The 21,682-nt window shown below is 35.6% G+C and overlaps 1 protein-coding gene across 1 annotated transcript; it reads right to left on the reverse strand.

Annotated features, from left to right (window-relative positions):
• Positions 1-2,332: 2,332 nt before the first annotated feature.
• On the reverse strand, positions 2,333-3,092 carry K441DRAFT_637992 (uncharacterized protein; the record flags this gene model as incomplete). Its single annotated transcript, XM_067646525.1, has 2 exons — positions 2,842-3,092; positions 2,333-2,746 (listed from the first exon to the last, which is right to left on the reverse strand). Coding segments are annotated over exons 1-2 (657 nt in total), but the record flags the coding sequence as incomplete, so codon positions are not given.
• Positions 3,093-21,682: the final 18,590 nt, after the last annotated feature.

Genomic DNA, 21,682 nt, shown 5'->3' on the forward strand with positions numbered 1-21,682 from the left:
ATAAGATAGCTAAGAAAAGTAAGTTCTATCGCGTTTAGTTATTTTAGATAAGCTAGTAAATTATTAGTATCGCTTTTATAAGTGGTATTATAAGTTTAAATATTGTGACCGTAAGGCTTAGATTGCAACCGTTAAGGGCGGTAGATATAAAATCTAACGCTATAGCTAATTAGAGACTTACCCGACGTTCTACTAGGCAGTAAATCTCAACACTATAGCTCTATTACGTACCTTTAGGCTATTAAATTCTGATAAAGGACCTCCTATTTAAATCCTCCTAAGGAAACTACGACGCTAAGGGGTTATACAAATATACTAGACAAGATTTTAAAGTAAATTAACTAGTCCCTACTTCTTTTAGAGCTCTTAAACCTTACTATAATTCTAATTACGGTATATAGCTGCTATTTCTTTATAGATTTTATTAGCGTCTGTTCTAATAATAAAAGCCTACGCGTAAAGGTTTATTATATAGCTAAAGCAGTAAAGTCGATATGCTTTTTATTTCTTTACTAACATTTTTAAATACAGGGCTTAAAGAACTGCATTAATATAGGTGTTATTTAACTCAGCATTATTAGCTATAAAGAACCTAATATTACCTGTAATTCTAAAACCCTAAATAGAGCAACTAAAATAGCTGCTATATTCTTACTAGTATATTTACTAACGACCTTATAAAGGCCTAATACTATATAGCGACGCTTACCGTCTTTATTTATAAAATAGGCGACAACACTAAGAATCGTATAGCCGTTTGGTAAGGTTTATAGGTTAAAGGATATTAATATAGCGCTGTAAGCGGCCTTTAGCTCTTTCCTTAGTAACTCCTTCCGTTACTCCCATTTATTTATAACCTATAATCGTATTATATTTACTGCCTTTAGTAGGAACTTTTTAAGCCCGGGGTAGATAAAATATAGTAGCTTACGGAAGTAGACGTTTTTAAATTAGAAAAACGCGATATAGTAGTAAACAATCTACTAAATAAGTAACTACATAAACCTCTTAAAGTTATAAGCTCTATTAAGCGACCTCTCCTTTAGATACTTATTAATTATTAGCTAGTTAGATTTATTAGGTTTTCGGTAAGTATTAAGTACGCCCGTTGTCTTATCTATATAATAGTTATCTACTAGGTAGTCTATAGTAGTAGTCCTTTTAGATAATACTATAAGCAGCTCCTACTTACGCTGTATTTGCTTATAAAGATAGCAGTAGCAATAAGCTATACCGTTACTACCGGACTTTAATTAAATATCCTCCCCCCACTTCTATATATGCGAGGTGCGCTATTTTATATATTTTAGTCCTTTTATTAAGGCGCTATATTAAATATAGTACTTATTATATAGCTTAAACTCCTCTACCTCTACTGCCTTATTACGAGCCGGATTAATTAATTTTAGAGTAAGAATAAAGTTATTAAATATAGGAGGTAAGTAGTGCGTAAGGTAACGCGTAATATTGGCCGCTATAGTATTAGGCGAGGAAGGGAGGGAATAAAATACTAAAGCAGTAAGTATAGATGCAGGAGCGATAGTAGAGGATAAGTAGATGTCCTTAATTCTTATAAATTAATTATCTTATAAGACAGGAGCTTACTAACACTAAACGCCAGCGTCGCCGATTGGCTCTGTTTAGCCTTAACACTAAGCACTAACTCCTTAGCGGCCTATTCTTCCTCCTAATTAGGTATAGAACTGGAGCTCTAGGAGCTCTAAATAAGTCAGATCTACTCTAATCTAGCCTTAAAATTGATAGCTCCAAATCTAATGCAAAAAAGGATCCAATGTGGAGCTCCAGAGGCGCTCCAGTCCAGTTAGATCACTGAAATTAGGTGTATGTCGCGCGCGCACACGGGGGGGGGGACACTGGAGCCTTCACAGACTGTAGTCGGTTACAGAAGTGTTTGTGTTCCGTCTCGCCACGTTAGGAACTAATCATTGGTTAAGAAGCACAATCCAGTATAGATGTATAATCTCTTAATATTTTAGTGGGCTAGTATAATATTTTATAACTTTAACATTGGTAGACACAGTCAAATTGTCTCGTCTGGGCCATTCCCGGACACTTTGGACCCTCCTTATTCCAATCGCTTCCTTTCAAAGTACAGTTGTTATCTCCACCTGTCGTGCCAGACGTCCAGCTAGCCGTCCCATATGAAAATTGAATGTAGTCATTTGTATGCTCTCCTGTAACCACAACGGGATTTTTCATTCCAGTTTCCTGTATCGAGAGAGATTGGCCAGCACTGATAGGTTGCCCAGGGCTGGATGTCGCCTGGGGCGTGGTATAGATACTCTTTCCATCTGCGCCGGTGATGCTGAGCCGGGCGTACAAATTTTTACTCACATCTTCGCAGGTCCAGACTTCGACAATAGAGAGCTTGCACTGTTTCGAGTCTCTGGATTCTGCATAGTCTTTGATTTCCTGGAGCCATCTATTCCGATCATCCCAGTAGGACTGTGGGTACTGATCGGCCGCATTGGGTGCGCCGATATCAACATCCTCAAGACCTGAAGATTGGTCTAAAACGGTTGTGCAGTCGCCAAAATCGTTCATGGCACGGGTACCATTATCTATCGCTGTGAAATTGACAAGTGTAACGGGATTATTGTTGTCGCTGACGAAGAAGACGCTGTAGATATCCTCGTCCCTGTTTGGGGGAATCATTGGGATTTCATTAATTTGATCATAAATGGCGGGAATGTGCGAGTAGTACCCATATAATTTTTGAACGTATCTGCTCTTGGCAGTCAGCACGCAACCAGAATTGTAGCAAGTAACATTCAGCTCAACTCATTTTAAATGAATAGAATTATACTCGTCTATACGTACCTCGCAAGAGCAAACAGCGTAAGGCTTTCAGCGCTACGCTGAATGAAATAGCCCGTTTGTGTTGCACCAGCCCCGAATGGCTGAAACCGCGCCAATATCTTCGCAAGCTTAGGGCCATACACTTTAGTCCATTTAGATTTCGTTCCACGGTTATGCCCTGTGCCATACGTAAACTTAATGCTCAGATCGCGGATCTTTGGATTCGGATTATTATTCACAGAGTCAGCGGCGAGGTCGAGATGCATGAGTTCGTGGAGGAAAACGTCAGCTAATGAAACTTATCAGAAATCTTTGTCTGGACAACACATCACGCCCGTCGGGAAGTGTAGAAAGCGGCTAAATTCTACTTGCCTCGACTTTCGTATCTCGACAAGTCGTATTTTAGAATTGGACTCCTTGGGCCCGACCCGTGTGCCATTGCATTGTCTAGATTCCGAAGCCGGAAGAAGTCAGGGCAAAGGCTGATATCTGGATATCCATCCGTTGTTTTGGCAGCGTTCCGTGCGTAAGCTAGCGTAACCGCTGGCTGTCCATCGAAGTCGGATTGAGGGGGTCGAGGGCAGGGGTCGAGGGCGGCGCTGGACATTTTCCTAGGGGATCGTCGCAGCGGATATGGATCCAGTTTGGTGTCCACCAAGATGTCCCCCCCTTAACAGTGGCAACATTGACAAAGACAGCTTTTACTATGTCAGTACCTGCGTTTGATCGAGAATTCTAATGCTCTTGCCTTGGATCTGCTTCTGTTGATCCACGTTGAGTCCTTGTCAAGCATCAACACCCCTGATTCCTGAAGTGAGTTGTATGGAGCAGGAGTTTACCAGAAGGCCCCAAATATTCAAGAGCGGCGGCGGAATTAAAATCCAGGTCTTTCCCAACCCCATCGAAGTTGACAAGTTTATTCGAATCTGTGTATGCCTCTATGATCTTCTCTATCCAAGTCGGATCTTTCTCTTTACATTTGTCCCAACCATACAGACTTGTCCCGTACCAGTTGGATGCATTCAATAGATCCCTTGATGGGAACGCATCTTTCATACTATCAGGTGTTAGACCTAGAGGAGTTGGCGCAGGTGCTGCTGCTGAGTTTGCCGGGAAGCCATCCACAGCGCTGAGTAGCAAGGCCAGTGTTAGAAGAACCCGCATACAGTTATCCATGATGAAAAGCAAAAGATATAGAGATCTAAATGTAAGACTTACCAATTTAAGCTGTAATGGGTAGATGAAGCGCAATTTATAATGCATTGCCCATCGAATAGACTCAGGTGGTGATGTAATTGGTCTGGTTGGAGCCAAATTTAACCTCCGGTCCAACCAGTTCGCGAACCGGTTAAACCAGATATTTACCTAATTAGATCTAAAATACTATTTTCTACTACTAAATAGTTATTATAAGGTTTTATTTTAGAAGCTTAAAAGATAATTTAAAATATATAAGTCTGACCTTTAAACTAATAAACGCCAAGCGGTTAAAAATAAGCGAACCGGTTTAAAAGTATGCCAAGAACCACTGAGTTACCTTTACTACGAGCTCGCTTATTATGGTTTGCAAAAGTGTTGCGAAGCTACCGCACGCAAGATTTCAAATTCGGTACACGCATCCAATCTCACGCTTGCCACCCCCATGCACGAGACTTGCACAGTAAAATGAGGCGGCTCGCACAACTCTGCCAAGCAGGTGGATTGGTGGTTCAGTTCACCACTAGGTGGGTGAGCTCTACTACCAATTCACCTACCGTATAAGGTGTAGCTAAAGTTTCCGTGCCCGTCATAGGGCTCGTTGGGCTTATAAGGCTGCTCTCGTGATATCGCACGTGACGGTAACATCTTAGCCACCTAATCGTTATCTTATAAATCAGACCCTAGCAGAAAAGGGGGAGACACGTGCGTGCTGCTCCCTATCTCCCCCTAGAATTTTCTGTTGAGGGTCTGAGAGCGTTACGGTCGTAAAATTAACTACCAAACTTATAACACTACTATATCTACCGGTACTAAAGCTTGCACCACCTTATGACTCACCACCCTATTTCTTGACATCATGTCTTACTACTTATTTCCATTACCTATTACCGACCAAGTGGCGCTGTCTACTAGTGACAATTGTAGATCATCGTTGTTATCTCCTTAACACCCAACTCGTGTATATATAGAGACTTTAAAGCTACATTAAGAATTAAGTTACTCGTTTAATTCCTATACACTGCAAAGCTTATAGTTATAAGTGTCACGGGACACCCCCGTAACACCTTATACACGTCCACCTGTTTCCACTAACTTAGCAACTAGAGACCGACCATAAGATAGCAATCTAACAGTAATCTAACGGCAACTTGCCATATTCTGCCATATTCCACAAAGTTCCACTAAGTTCTACTAAATATCGCTAAGTTCTACTAGAACCACCACCTAAATCCTATTCTGCTCCGCGTATATATTAACTAAGCAACTAAGTCTATAATATATACCCTTTCTTCCCGTTTTCCTACCTTCTTTTCTTACGTAACGTCTTAACCTCCTTACACAGTTTATATATATAGCTTAATAATATCTACCTTGCTATATATTATCGTCGCTTATACTTACTATATTACGTTAACTACCTATACTACTATTAATATGCAAAATAAACCTAAAGCCCCTATAACGGCCGCCGGTATTATATCCGCACTTTAAGAATAATTAGTAGGGATATAGAAGTCTTTTATAGACGCCCTAAAATAAAACTAAGCTACTTTAAATTAATAATAAGCCGAATAAAAAGCATAATACTAGTAATTAATTAAGGACCTCTAAGAAGAAGTCCGTGCCCTTAAGATGCCTATGCTAGGACCTTAAGACTAAACGCTATCTCTAGAGATAAATACACGGAACGCGAGCTTAAACCTATAATAGTCACTTACCCTAAGCTAACTACTATACTAAAACAATCTAAATAATTACTAAATCCCCTAGTATTTACTAGTAAACGATAAAAGCTTTAATTATTCTTAAGTTAGCTTAAAAATAGGCTAACTAGTAACACTAACCGTTACTTAACTAAAGCTAATCAACTCTATTACGCCTTAAGTTAACTAGGAGGAGATATAGCTAACCTTATTAAATCTCTTTAGCTAAACTTAGTATAAAGCCTAGCTATACTTCTTAAAGCTATATATAGTAATCTAAACCGCTAAGCTACTACTTAAAGAAAGATAAACTATATAACTTAAGGAACGAAAAGTTTCCTAGTATACTTCTTTAAATTTAACCATTATGTAAAGAAAATAGGCTAGAATAACTCCGCACTAATTAATAGCCTTATTAAATCCTTAAATCCTAAACTAAAAACCTCTCTAATAGGTATAGATCTACTAGGAGCCCTTAATGCCTACGCAAACGTTATAATAATATACTACGCCTAATACCGAAGCCCGCTCCTTAATATAATATAATAACCCCGTAAATGTCTACTAAGTTATTATTTTAGTCTAAGCACCCTAATGCTATAGATATTAACACTAGGACCCTAGGGTACGTCCTACTAGGGTTCTTTAAATAAGAACAACGCATTAAGCTAGGCCTTTACTTTAAATATAGAAGTAACTTCTACCTCTCTAACTATTACTCTATCCCTATACCTAAACACGATTTATAAACGGCTAATACTAGTAGCTATTTACCATATTAATCTTTTAGTTACTATCCCTAATTTTTACCTAGTTCTAGCCTTATATCTAATAAGCACTATTTATAAGGATAAAGCTATAACTAATATCCTATAAGAACCCTACCCTAATTACCTCTAAAAGGAAGGTCCTAGAGCTAAGTCGCTCTCTAGAATAGCTCTGCTATAGGATTTCGTTAAACGCATTTAACGTTATAAACTCTAACTCTTAGGACCGTAGTATAACCATTAACTACTATTTTTAGCAGAATAGTTAATAGATTAATGCTTAAATCCTAATTAATATAGGAGCTAGCAGTATAGGATTTATTAATAAAATCTTTATATAAGATAATAGTTTTACTCTAACCCCCCTTAACTAGCATATTAATATATTTAGATTTAATGGCAAACGTACTGTCTTAGGCTATATTACCTATATAGTATTCCTAAGACTCTAATACCTAAACTATAAAGAACTAATTAAGCATTTTATTACTACTCTAGGTCACTTAGTAATCCTTAAATAACCCTAAATAAAGCTATATAAGGTAACTATTAATTAGGATAACCTTAAGCTTCTATTTACCGCCTCCTATTATAAGTAAAAGTGCCTTATAACTTACTACTTAGACCTAAAACTAAAATCTAAAAAATCTACTAGGATCCACTAGTCTAAAATTTCTATAACTATCTACCCTATACCTAAGGAATCCATTAGACTCTACTAATATCTACTTTATGACTAAGGAATCCACCAGATTCCACTAGTATAAGAATTTCACCAAATTCTACTAATATAAGAATTCCACTAACACCCACTAAGGATTTAAAAACTTCACTAAATTCTATAAGTTATTACTAAGCACTATACCGCCCTAAGCTAAGTAGAAGCTTAAGCTTAATACATAAAAATAATAGAAGGACTAGTATTTTACTATAAAAAGGATTCTTAAAGAACCTAAACCTAAATCTAATACTAACTCTATACCTAATACCGAATCTAAACCTAAATAAGAAACTATAGACAATCTAAGCAAGCTTAGCACCCTAGATATCCGCATAATTAGAGCTACCCTACTAGCGCGACTTACTAAGAAACCTAAATATACAATCTTCGCTATTACTATAGCTAATATTAAGAAGGCCTTAGTACTAAAGAAGCATACTAACCCTACTACAAAGGTACTAGTAGAGCACTATAACCGCCTAGAGGTATTCTTATAAAAGGAAGCTAATAAGCTACTGGAATACCAATTGTACAATTATAAGATTATACTTAAAGAAGGAAAGCAGCCTAGATTTAGACCCCTATATAGAATGTCCTAAAACAAACTCTAAGTGCTATAAAAGTATTTAGATGAAAACCTAAGTAAAGGATTTATTAGAGTAAGCTCGTTGCCTATAGCCGTACTAGTGATTTTCATTAAGAAACCTGGCGGCGGTTTATGCTTCTATATAGACTACCGAGCTCTTAACGCCGTTACTATTAAGAACTAATATCCAATCCCGTTAATATAGGAGACACTAAACTAACTAAGTAAGGCTCGCTACTATATAAAGCTTAATATTATCTCTGTATTTAAACGCCTCTATATAACAAAAGGAGATAAATAGCTTACTGCATTTCGTACTTAGTATAGATTATTTAAATACTTAGTAACGCTATTTAGCCTCGCAAATGCTCTAAGCTTGTTTTAATATTATATAAATAATACCCTACGTCCCTACCTAGACATCTTCTATACTGCTTATATTAACGACATCCTAATATACAGTAATAACCTAACTGAATATTAGAAATATGTTAACGTTATTCTATAAGCCCTATACGGAGCTAGTTTATAATTAGATATAGATAAATATAAGTTCTATAAAACGGAAGTCTTATACCTTAAACTTCTTATTTTTATAAACGATATATAAATAGACCTAAAGAAAGTTAAAGTAATTATAAACTAGCAAGAACCCGAGAACGTTAAGGATATAAGAGCCTTTATAGGATTTACCAATTTCTACTAACGGTTTATTAATAACTTCTCTACCTTAGTTTTACCCCTTATTACTCTAACCTAAAAGAATAAAGCTTTTATCTTTAATAAGGAATATAAGAAGGCCTTTACTTATCTAAAGGTTATATTTACTACTATACCTATACTCTAATACTTTAACCTAAAATAAATAAGTGTTATAGAAGCCAACGTATCTAATTACGTTATTAGAGGCATTCTATCTTAATATAATAAAGAAGGAGTATTATACCCTATAGTATACTTCTTAAAGCAACTAAGCCCTATTAAATATAATTATAAGATCTATAATAATGAATTACTAGCTATTATTAGATGCTTTAAGCAATAGTGACCTAAACTAGAAGGCGCTGGATTTTTAATTAAGGTCTTTAGCGACTATAAGAACCTATAGTACTTTATAACTACAGAACAGCTAAGCCATTGTTAGGCCTACTAGTTAGAATATCTATTATACTTCTAATTCTTAATTACGTACTGCCTAGATATTTAAGGTTAAAAGCCTAATACCTTAACCTAACGCTTATAAAACGCGCCAGCCCTAGAAAAAGCGCGCTCTTACTAAAATTAGACCCTACTTCGCCCTAAACTATTTAACCCTCCTACTAAAGATCTTACGGTATACGTCCTTAAAATAACTAATTAATTAATTAAATAGATTATAGTTAATAAATACCTAAATAATAAGTTTATTTAAGAGACGCTTAAGCTAATATAAAATGGCATTAGACGCTTTAAAAAGATTTCTTTAAGTAAATATAAAACTTATAAAAACCGCTTATATTACTAGAACCGTCTAGTTATCCCTAATTATAACAAGCTTAAGCTTAAGCTCCTTAAATATATATACTGTAACGGAACCTTGTAGCTTAAACTACGGTAGGTCCTGTTAATGGGCTAGGTGTATAGGAATAGATAAGTTAACAACGTAATAATAATTGGTGGAGTGGTTACCTAATAGATTAACTCTGATTGTATTCTGAGAATTACTATAAGGAAGGAACTATCTAGGTAGGGACCAAGGGTCCTTAAATACATAACTATACTCCTAAGAAAGTCGTTACTGTATCTACTCTATCTGCTCTATTCGCTCTATAATAGATCTTATAGATTATACAGATTATATAGATTATATTACGTAACTCTGCTTACTATTCCTCGTTATATAGTTCTACGGGTTCCATCTTAGACCGTGCTTATATTAACTAACTAGATTTTTTTGACTCTTCTCTAAGTAGTTATAACATTGTGCTTAGAGCGTTCGTAACACTATTTCCCTCCTTTTTATCTTTGTCCTTAAAGATACCTAGTATCTTTAGGTTGTTTACCAGAGGTATAATATTTATCTAATTAATTTGGTTAATATTGTTACTTATTATACCTAAAGCACTTTCTTCTTCTTTTATAGCTCGTCGGTCTTATACCGTGGCTGCGATATTATCTCTTAGTAAGATAATACCGTCTCCGTGCTCTTATTATGTAAAAGAGGGGTTAGTTTATATTGCGTTAGTAAGTCCTTCCTCCCGATAACCATCCTCTTTTTTAGAGTGCACTAAGGTAAACGTTTAATTGTCTTACAATGTTCGCTCTATTTCTAACGCTAAGTATACGCGTTGTTACGGCACTGGCAGAAAGCGGCAGCTATGGTAGACGTTATGGTAGATATAGGGCTTACGTAACTCTTACGTGACTAGGGATTATATATAACTCCTCGCGTTGCTGCTTGTCCTTTCCTTTCCTTTTCTTTAGCTTTAGATTCTCGTTTATAGACAATCTAATTATATAGGCTTGCATGTCCCTTATACCGTACTTATGCCTTAATTAACTAAGTCGCTAATATTATCTAAAGCTTAAACCACCCTTTCTTCCTAAGAAGGAACTTAAATATATTTATAGAACCACGAATAGGACAAGGACATAGAATAGGACCCTAAGGATATTACTAGGACTATAAGGACAGAACCTAAAGGAAAAGAACAGAACCCTAAGGAAAGGACCTATAAGACACGCACAGACTAGAACCCCTAAAGAAATTACCTAGAATTACCTAACACCCTAGCACTATGCCACGAAATATAGTAGTAGGTAAAGTAGCTATAGGACCCGCAAACGCCTTAGACGAAGAAATAATTAATATCTTAACCCCTTAAGCAGAGCTCGCAGCAGCTAATGCTGAAATTGAACAGCTATAAGAACTGCTTGAAACTAGAAGTACCCCTATATCTAGCGAGGACCTATTGGATAGACTTACTATAGTCCTTAAGGCCCTAGCCCAACGTATAGCATTAGGATTGTTGTGGTCCGCGAAGGTTATAGACCCCCTATTGCTTACAGACGGAGCCGACCCTATATTTAATAATTGGAAGCTTTAATTGTAGGATAAGCTTAAAGTCAATGCGGACTACTTCCCTACTACTTAAGCCAAAATGGCCTACGTTTTTGGCCGTACCGGCGGAGATGTATAGACGTATTTACGTCCGTGATACGCCTAGGACTTAGTAGAGCTCTTCCTCTCTAAAGAAGAAATGATTAACTACCTGTCTTCTATTTATAAGGACCCTTTTAGGGTATGGAACGCCCGCCTTAGCTATAAAAGTCTAAACATAAAAATAATAGAGACCTTTTTGGCCTTCTAGACCCGCTTCTTATACCTAGCTAGATAAGCCTAGATTCCCTAGGAAGACCTACTTCTAGACCTCTTTAATAAGCTTACCCTAGACCTATAGCGGGCCGTACTACTAGCTTTTACTACTATATAGACGTTAAAAGAACTTACGGACTATTACCTGGCTATTAATTAAGGCCTCCGTTGAATTAAGGCACGAGCTAACCGGATAAAGGCTAGGAATCCCCTAAATTAAGCTATAAGTAATGCAAGAACGGCCCGTAATACCCTAGTACAACCTATAACGCCTATAGCGCCGGCCGCCAACCTAGCGACTAGCCGTATAGTTAGCCCTACTACGGGCTAAGCGCTTACTCAGCCTACCTATAGTAACCCCTGTATATAGGCCCTTAGCGATTAAGGGGCTTGCTTCTTATATAGTTAAAAGGGCTACCCTATAAGGAACTGCCTAATAAAGGTAAAAGCGGACGAGGTTCTGTTAATCTAGGAGGATAGTACAGAGTCGGAAAAAGAGAAACCCTAGAGAAAGACTTCTCTTTAGGGTTAAAAGGAATTAATATGTCACATGTTAATCTAGGTTAGCTAATTAGTAGAAGAAGCTGTACTATTCCTTATACTTTATTCCGTAATAGATATTAAGTTTTAACCTCTGCCTTAGCTAACTCTAGAGTAAATGCCTTTACCCTAATTAACACCTAGTATGCCGTAAAGTTGGCTGACTTTAATGCACCTATAGAAGACCTGCCTAAACTAATTCCTATTCGCGGGTATAACGGACGGGTAGGGTAACCTATTATAAGTATTTTGCGAATATACCTCCGCGTTAATGGGCGAAGGTAGTATAATATTCCCTTCCTAATTACGGACCTTGGAAGCTATGATATAATCTTAGGGAGGAAATAGCTAGCCTATTTAGGCTTATAGCTTAACGTACGAAGTAGATGGCTTATTTGGCCCGAAACCCTACCCTTGACCCCTTCTTTTATAAAAGAAATTAGCATTATAATGGAAAACCTAGTATAACCCTAGATTAATACTATCTACTAGGCCGATGCCATATGTAGAGACTAGGCCTTTAAGAAGGATATATAGTTTAACCCGTAACGGATCCGTATACTACGCCGCCCCTAGGCTACCTATATTACGCCACCCGCACCATAGACTTAGGAAGTTGATAGTGACCTACCTAAGTCCCCGGTAGAGAACTTAGGCCCTATACAGCTATAATGGAAGGCTAGGAACATTAGACGGCATACTAAACTAATAGACCGGAAGGATAACTTATGGAAAATGGAACGCGAGCTAAGGAAGACTATAAACCTTATACCGTAAAATATGGCCTAATAAATATTTATAAAGAAACCTACGGACCTCCCACCAGTTAATATCTGCTATATTAGCGCTGTAGGATTCTACCAGAACTTAGTTTAGCCGGATACCGTTGTCTTTATAACTAGCTTATATAAAATTAATTAAATAATTAAAGAAAAAGAGACCCTAGCCTAAGAGGAGGATAAGCTTATAGATAAGGAGCTAGTAGAACGGAAACTACCCTATTAGTACTAAGAGTTTAAGGATGTATTCTCTAAGGCAGTATTTAATATGCTCCCACCCTACTAACCGTATAACTATAAGATCGAGATTAAACTAGATAAGGAAAACGTCCTTGGCTATACCCCCCTTTATAAATAATCTATTGCCGAATTATAGGCTACTAAGCAGTATATTGTGGATAACCTAGTAAAGGGGTTTATTAAGCCTAGTTAGGCCCTATTTGCCTCCCCTATTCTCTTTATAAAAAAGCTAAACGGAGGACTTTGTTTTTGTATTGATTATTATAAGCTTAATAATATAACCCGCAAAGACCGTTATCCGCTACCCTTACTGGATGAGACGCTGGCCCAAATAAATAGAGCTAAGGTATTTATAAAGCTTGATATCCGCTAGGCCTTTTACTAAATTAGGATGGACCCTAGATCTATAAACTTTACTATATTTTAGACTTAATACAGATTATATAAATGTAAAGTACTCCCCTTTAGACTAACTAACGGACCTGCTACGTACTAACGATATATAAATGATATACTCTTTAACTACCTTAATAACTTTTGTACAGCCTACCTAGATAATATTATAATTTACTCCGAAAATAAGTTAGAATACGAGGAGCACGTCTGTAGGGTCCTATAACGGCTCCATAATGCTAGCCTTTAGGCCGATATTAAGAAGTCAGAGTTTAGTATAAAGCGAATAAAGTACTTAGGGTTTATTATTAGTATGGACGGAATTAAGGCAGACCTGGAAAAGATAGCCGTAATTAATTAATGGGAACTACTATAGACCGTAAAAGGGATATAGTCATTCCTAGGCTTCTGTAACTTCTACTAACGCTTTATTAAGAACTATAGCAGGATTACTTAGCCCCTTAGCCGCCTTATAATAAAGGACTAGCCCTTTTACTTCGACACCGTATATAGGCAGGCTTTTAATAAACTTAAGAAACGGCTAGTCTCCGCTCCTTTACTTGCCTACTTTAACCCAGAACGGCCCTTAATGCTAGAAACGGATGCCTTAGATAGTGTTATTGCTGGCGTTTATTTCTAGAAGCAGACGGACGGAGAATGGCACCCTATTGCTTACTACTTAAAGACTATAGTAAATACTAAGCTAAACTACCTAATTTATAATAAAGAAATGTTGGCTATTATCTATAGCTTTTAGCACTGGCGAGTATAGCTAGAAGGGACCCCTAAACCTATCTAAGTAGTTTTAGATTATAAGGCTTTAGAATATTTTATAATAATAAAAGCCCTTACGGCCCGGCAGGCGCGCTAGGCGGATATCCTATCTTAGTTTAACTTCCTAATTATATATAGGCTAGGCGTTACTAACCGTGCGGACGCTCTTATAAGGTATAAATAAGACCTAGATGACTAGATGGCCGTAAAGGTCTTATTACGGACCCAGACGCTACTATAACTAGAGTACCTTAACCCTTGGATACGGGAAGAACTAAGTACTAAATCTTTAAGTGCCGAGATATGTCCTATTAACCCTACGGAATTCGACCTTATTAATGAACTACTGTAAGTAAACCGTACGGACCCTTCTCTATAGGAGTACCGCGAAAAGGTAAAGGATGTTACTAGCCCATGGTCCCTTAAAAATGGACTACTTAAGCACTGGGAACGGCTAGTAGTAGTAAAAGAAAAGAACTTATAAACCTGGCTTATTACTGAAGTATATACCTAGGTCTCTACGGCCTACCCCGGAAAAAATAAGACCCATAAGATTATTGGTGACCGTTACTACTAGCCCGGAATGGTTACGGATATTAACCGTTATATAAGGAACTGTAACGACTGCCATAGGTCTATAATTCCACGAGATAAGACCCTAGGACTATTAAAGCCACTCCTAATACCAGAGCGCCCCTAGTAGTATATCTCTATAAACTTTTATAAACTACCAGTAGACCGTGACGGGTACGATATAGTTATAATTTTAGTTAACTGTTTTGGTAAACGCCCTTTCTTAATCCCCTATTATAAGAATATCGATGCTAAAGAGGCGGCCTAACTATATATCTATTACATCTACTAAATTTATGGACTACTAGATACTATTATATTGGACCGCGGACCGCAGTTTATATTGGCTTTCTGGAATGAGTTTACCTAGATCCTAGGAATTAGGCTAAAGCTTTCTATGGCGTACTACCCCCAGATAAATGGTTAGACGGAGATTGTAAATTAATACTTAGACTAGAGACTCCGGCCATTCGTTAACTACTTTTAAGATAACTGGGGCGAACTGCTACCTCTAATAGACTACGCCTAGAAGGCAAGGGGGCGAGCAGCAGGTGCCCCCTAGTAACTCTACAGTAGTAGAGTAAAAGTTTATGATACTAGCGCGTCCGTAGGCTTGTTACGGCAGCAGTGGTTCCCAAGGAGGTTAAACAGTAAGGTAGTAGAGCACCANAGGNGANTNGNAGGCGCTAAGNAGGCGAGTCCCAAAAGGCGGGGAGATGGATCACGGGGTTTTCTCATTTTTCTTAAATAGAGTTTTCTCCCCACATGTAAATAAGGAGTAGTCCGCGTGGGCCCAATAGGGATCCGAATCGGACGTTAAGCAATGAATTATTATTAATAGACTACGCCTAGGCGACCCTACCCTACGACTCTACGGGATTTGCACCTATCTAACTAGAAATGGGGTATTTACCCCAAATAAGCTTTAACTGGGATAGGCTAGAAGGACTATAGACTGTACGCGAGAAACTGTTTTATAAGGAAGCCTAGCAGTACGCTAAGTGCTTAGAGGAAGCTTAGACGGTAGCCTATATAAACCTAAAAAAGGCCCAGAAATTAATAAAACAGTAGGTAAATAAGTATAGGCGCGAGCCCGACTTTACTATAGGTAATATGGTTTGGGTTATAATAAAGAACTGGAAGACGGAACGGCCTAGCTATAAGCTTAATTATTAGATGGTAGGACTGTATAAGGTCCTTAAGAAAATAGGCAACTTATATAAAGTAGAGCTCCTAGATTTAATTAAGGTTTACCCTATCTTCTTACTGGATAAGCTATGGAAGGCTGCGAACGACCTATTACCTAGATAAAAGAATAAACCCCCCCTGCTGATTTAAGTTAGTGGCGATAACAAATAGGAAATTAAAGAGATACTGGCCTATAAGCTAGTAAGGAAAACGCTAAAGTACTGCGTTAGTTGGAAAGGCTATAACCTAGATCCTACCTAGTACCCTATATAGAACTTTATTAGCAGTCCCTATAAGCTTTAAGAATTCTATAGCCGTTACCCTAATAAACCGGGACCGCTAAAGTACCTAGACGAATGGATGGAATGCTAGTATAATGAAGATAATAAGCTACCGGAAGAGCATAAAGATAAAAACGCCCTATAGGCATAATACGGACATACAAAGCCTGAGGGCAGGCTTTTGTAGAGGGGGGGTAATGTTACGGCACTGGCAGAAAGCGGCAGCTATGGTAAACGTTATAGTAGACGCAGGGCTTACGTGACTCTTACGTGACTAGGGATCGTATATAACTCCTTGCGTTGCTACTTATCGTTTCCTTTCCTTTTCTTTAGCTTTAGATTTTTGTTTATAGACAATCTAATTATATAGGCTTGCACGTCCCTTATACCGTGCTTATGCCTCAATTGACTAAGTCGCTAACACGCGTCCTATTACTCTTAATAGTCTTTAAGTTCCTTTGTTAATTGCTACTAGGGTTTTAGGTTTAGTTAGCTGCTATAAGGCTTAATAATAAGCTTTTGGTAGCGTTAGCTAAGCTTTGTTGTTCGCGTAACGCTAAGAAGAAAGCCGCTAATACTTAACAGCGCGCTCTAGATTCTCGTTTAGCTACGTCCACTTAGTTAATCCGTCTTAAGAAGGTATATAAGAAGGTTTATTCTAAGGAGTGGAAGCTAGTAGAATAAGGTTTATAGGAACTTAGCGATAAAAGAACGGATTCTTTTCTAATAGAGAAGGAAACAACTCTAAGTAGTTTAGCAATCGTTCTTCCTATATCCCCCTTAAGTGGTTCGTTTTTTGGCGATTCTTCTTCATTAATACTGCCTAACCTTTTCTCTTCTAATACTCCTATACCTTTCCTATAGCGTTCTTTAAATTCTCTAGTAGCTCCTAAATAGTCTTATTGTAGCCTATCCACTTTACTTTATACCATATTTTATTGTTAATATCCTTATAGTTAACGATCTTTAAAACTTACTATTTGTCTTCTTTTCGTCCTCTATACGTGTCTGCTTTATAGGCTAATAGCTTAACATTCTTATATGCTAGCTCTAGCATTGCAATGTGTTATATAGGGTAGATCTTTATCTTAGCTAGTAGGTTTAACTTAAACGTAACTAATGAAATTTTCTGCGTAATTTTAAAAGGTCCTAGTCTGACATAATCCAACTTCTTACTTAGTCGTTAACTCTTAAAATTTTTGTATAGTAGCTATACTTTATCTCCCTCCTTAAGATCTAGTCCCTTAGATCTCTTAGCGTCGTAGTACTTTTTCATTTTTTACTGTACTACTTTTACTATTTCTGTAAGGTTTGCATAAAGATTTATTAGTGTCTCCATTCTTTACTTAGCTATACTACTTATTTTCTTTACTTATTATAGTAATAACAATATTCTTAGCTCGTATCTATAATTTGCCTTAAATAGTAATGTTCCTATTTCTTCTTAAGGTGTTATATTATATGCAAACTGTATAACTAGTAATAATAATACCTAATTATTCTGTATATAATTAATATAATGTCTTAGATACTGCTCTAGTGTCTAATTTAATCTCTTCGTTTAACTATCTATTTGTGGATAATATATAGTAGAAGTTACTACTCGAACTTCCTATTCCACTAAAAATACCTCTTAAAATGCTACTATAAATCTTAAATCTTTATCTAATATGATTTTATTTAGTGCTCTATATTTTATAAACACTTCTTTAATATAGATTTTAGCGATATCTTCCGCTGAGATTTCTTCCGTGCATACTATAAAGTATCTCCACTTTATTAGCTTATCTACTATTACTAGAATCGCATTATAATCTTATTTAGTAATAAGATCTCTTAATTTCGGCAACTTTACGATAAAGTCCTATAATATAACCTCCTATAGTCTTTCTAGTATCTTAATAGGTTATAGCTCTCTATATGGCTTATGCCTTATTAGTTTATTTCTCTAGCAGTCTAAATATTCCTTAATAACTTATCTTGCTAATCCCTAGATTCCGTTAATAATATACTCCTCCTAAAGTCTTATTACTAAGCCTATAGCTCCATTATATCTCTAAGTTAGTCCTTTATAAAATAATTTAATAAACTCTTTTACGATACTCCTAGGCACGTACGTTACTTCTTAATTTTTATACTACTTTAAGTCCAAATCCTCTACCTATACTTCTTAGATCTTTTATAACCAGTTACTCTTTAGTAATTTATAGGTTTAACTAATTTCTCCTATTACTACAATTTTTGGATAATTATATCTAATTAATCCGTTTATATCTTTTCGTAGTAAAGCCCCTAATGGCTTTTTATTGTTTTATAGTTCAGCCTTTCTACTTAAAGTATCTGCTCGTGCGTTATTTGTACCCTTAGTGTACTAAATCTTAAAATAGTATTCTATAAGCATCTCTGCCCATCTAACTTATCTTTAGTTAAGTTTTTTTATTATTAGGAACCCCGTTAGGTTCTTATAATCCATTTTAACTATAAATAGCTTCTCCGTGCCTTATAAGAATGCTCTTTATTTTTAAAGTACTATAATTATACCTAACAACTTCTTGTTATAGATGTTATAGTTTAGTTCTAGTGGTATTATCTTCTAACTATAGTATACCACTAGGTGCTATCTATCTTTATATTTCTATAGAAAGTACGCTCCTAGTATAAAGTCTAATGCATCTGTTTTAACCACTGTCTCTAGTTTTAGTTAGTAAATTTTAAGGATTAGGTCTTAAGTAAACAACTTCTTAACCTCTTTAAATTGTTTTCTTTAATCTTCTCCCTATACCTAAGGTTTTTCTTTCTTTATTAACCTTATAAATGGCTTAATATCCTTTAACCATTAAGCTATAAACCTTCTATAGTAATTGCAAAATCCTAAAAACAACCTTAACTGCGTAACGTTCTCTAGTTTTTGCTAATTTACTATAGCCTTAATCTTCTTTAGATCTATACTAAGTTGGCCTAGTTTAATAATAAATTTAACAAAATCTATCTTCCTAGTAAAGAATTCGTATTTCTTAATTACTACTAGCATCTATTCTTCTTGTAGTCTCTTTAAGACCCATTTAATATATTCCCTATACTTTTCCTTACTTATTAAGTAGATAATAATATCGTTAAGGTATACTATAACAAATTTATTTAAGTGCTTTTTTAATACATTGTTAATACGTTTCTAAAACGTTGCTAGTATATTTATAAGTCCGAACTACATTACTAATAGCTTATATAGTCCTTCCTTTAACCTAAAGGCTGCCTTTTATTTATTGCCTTCCTTAATTCTAATCTAATAGTATACCTATCTTAGATCTATCTTTATAAAGATTTACGCGTTACTAATCCTATTTTAGATTTTGCTAATTAAGGGTAAAGGATACCTATCCTTCCTAGTAATACTATTTAACTATTTATAGTTAATATATAGCCTAAGTTTCCTATTTTTCTTAGGTACGAATAATACTAGATAGCCTACTAATAACTATAATGGTCTAATATATCCCTTTTATAAATTTTCCTAGATAAACTCTTTTAGCGCTTTCCCTTCTTCTTTAGTAAGCTTATAGATTGGAAAAAACCTTAAACTTATTCCTAGTTCTAATTCTATCTTATAGTCCTATACTATATACTCTAACAGCTTTTTACTTTCCGGTAACTATAGTTTTTTACCATACTTATAGTATCTCTTTAGTACATAGCCTAGTCCTTTATTTGTTTTTTATAGGTTACTCCTACTTAGTACTATACCATCTTAGCTTATTATCGCATCTTATGGCGTTAAGTATCCCTAATATTAACTTAACCTATAACCTAATTAATTTTCAGATTATATTTTTGTAACTAAGGCATTCCTAACACTACCTTATTATTCCCTAATAGTAATATATTAAAAGACATCTTAACTTATCTCCCTTTAATAATTATCTAAATAGGTCCTATTTTAAGATTAATAATACCTCCTCTATAGGTTATTAGATCTCCTAAAATTATAACTAGTAGATATAGGTGCTCTTTCTATCTATATAGTAGCCCTATCCTTTTAACTGCTGCTAGTGAAATATAGTTTCTTATTACTTTACTATCTACTAATACTTTAAACTGCTAATCTTACCATTTAATTTATAAATTTAGGTGTTATTCTTAAATTCCTTTAAGGGTTTAAGGTTCTACTACTAGCTCCCTCTAGTCCCGTAGGCCTTTACTTTTCCTAACTATTAGCTACTAGATCCTTATACACTTAGCTTACCCTTTGGCTAATACTTTATTTACTTTTTATCCTTAATATGCTATGGATACGTGTTCTCTAGGCACTCCCACCACTATTGTCTATTTAAGTATTTTTCTATAAGGAATCTTTCTAGTTAAAGTATTAAGTCTCCTAACTCTTAAACTTCCACTAGATGCCAGCTATGTATATACTTAGTATTCCTATATTATTGCTTATCTAGCGCCTAATATATCCTTACAAGGTATTTCCGATTCTTTTCTTTTGGATTTTTATATATTTTATATATATCGTTTATATATACAATCTATAATAGCGTATAGTGTGCTAGGTGCTTTAGGTTAACTCTTAGCTTATCTTTATTCTTAAGTTTAAACCTCTATCACGTTAATCTAAACATTATAACTTTATTTATAGGTACTAAGATGCGCCTTTTCCTTCTCTAGTCCTCTAACCATTCCTTTAGATCCTTTAATATTATAATTAAGGCTCCCTTAATATAATTTATTACCTTTTCCGTAATTAGGTGGTCTTAAATAACTTTCTTATCTAACTATATATAGAAATCTTCCCACTTATTGTTATGTTTTTACCTATACCACCTTTAGTACAGCTATTAGAGTACATACGGCCTATCCGTAAGAAAGTATCTTCTTATTACTACATTATAATAGCCCTTTATATACCGTTCCTTAAACCTAGTTAGGATTCCTAAATCCTCTTCATCTTCTAGTTTAGTAAGCCACTTAGCTCTTAGTATGCCTGCTCTTAGCCTATTAATAATTCTTTATACTAGTACTCTATCTTATATATAACCTATTATACTAGATCTTATATCTAGTCCTTATTTATACTATACGAAGGTTCTTACTCTAAATTTATTTGTGGTTTCTTAGTGCCTATATCTTATAGTTAGATCCTTAAAGTCTTCTTACTTCTTAATCGTAGTATTAACTTTTTAATTTTTAGGCTGAATACTGCGTTTTCCTAGTAAGTCTTCTAGGTCTATATACCTGTCTTTTAGTTTAATTACTGTTTATATTGCAGATTCTCTAATCTATAGTAAAGTCTCTTACTTCTTACTTATAGGTGTCTTTATTCGTACTCCAAATTCTTAGTCCCTTAGATTCTTTAATCCTAAGCTTGCTTCTTTCTTAAGTTATACTCTAGCCTTAGTTTAACTAGGCTTTTCTAGTATTCTTATCTTATCTTAAGAGTCTTAAATCTTACTTATCTCGTCTTAAGGGTCTTATACCTTTAGGAAACTTCATCCTAAGCTTATTCGTATATCGCTAAACTAAGCTATTACTCTGCTCTATCGGTTATCGTCTATTATAGGTCCTTAAGCGTACCTTATCTCGTCTTAAAAATCTTAATTATCTCTTATCTCGTCTTAAGAATCTTAAGCCTTTAGCCTTTTGCCTTTATTAAGTAGTAAGCTAGCACTAGCAGTTATCTACTTACTTAATCGCCTATAAATATTACTCCTTCCGTCTTATAAAGCGATAGATGCCGTATCTAATAGTATTATAATACCTATTAC

The sequence above is a fragment of the Cenococcum geophilum genome (assembly GCF_001692895.1).
Source record: "Cenococcum geophilum 1.58 unplaced genomic scaffold K441scaffold_25, whole genome shotgun sequence".
Taxonomy (NCBI): Eukaryota; Fungi; Ascomycota; class Dothideomycetes; order Gloniales; family Gloniaceae; genus Cenococcum; species Cenococcum geophilum.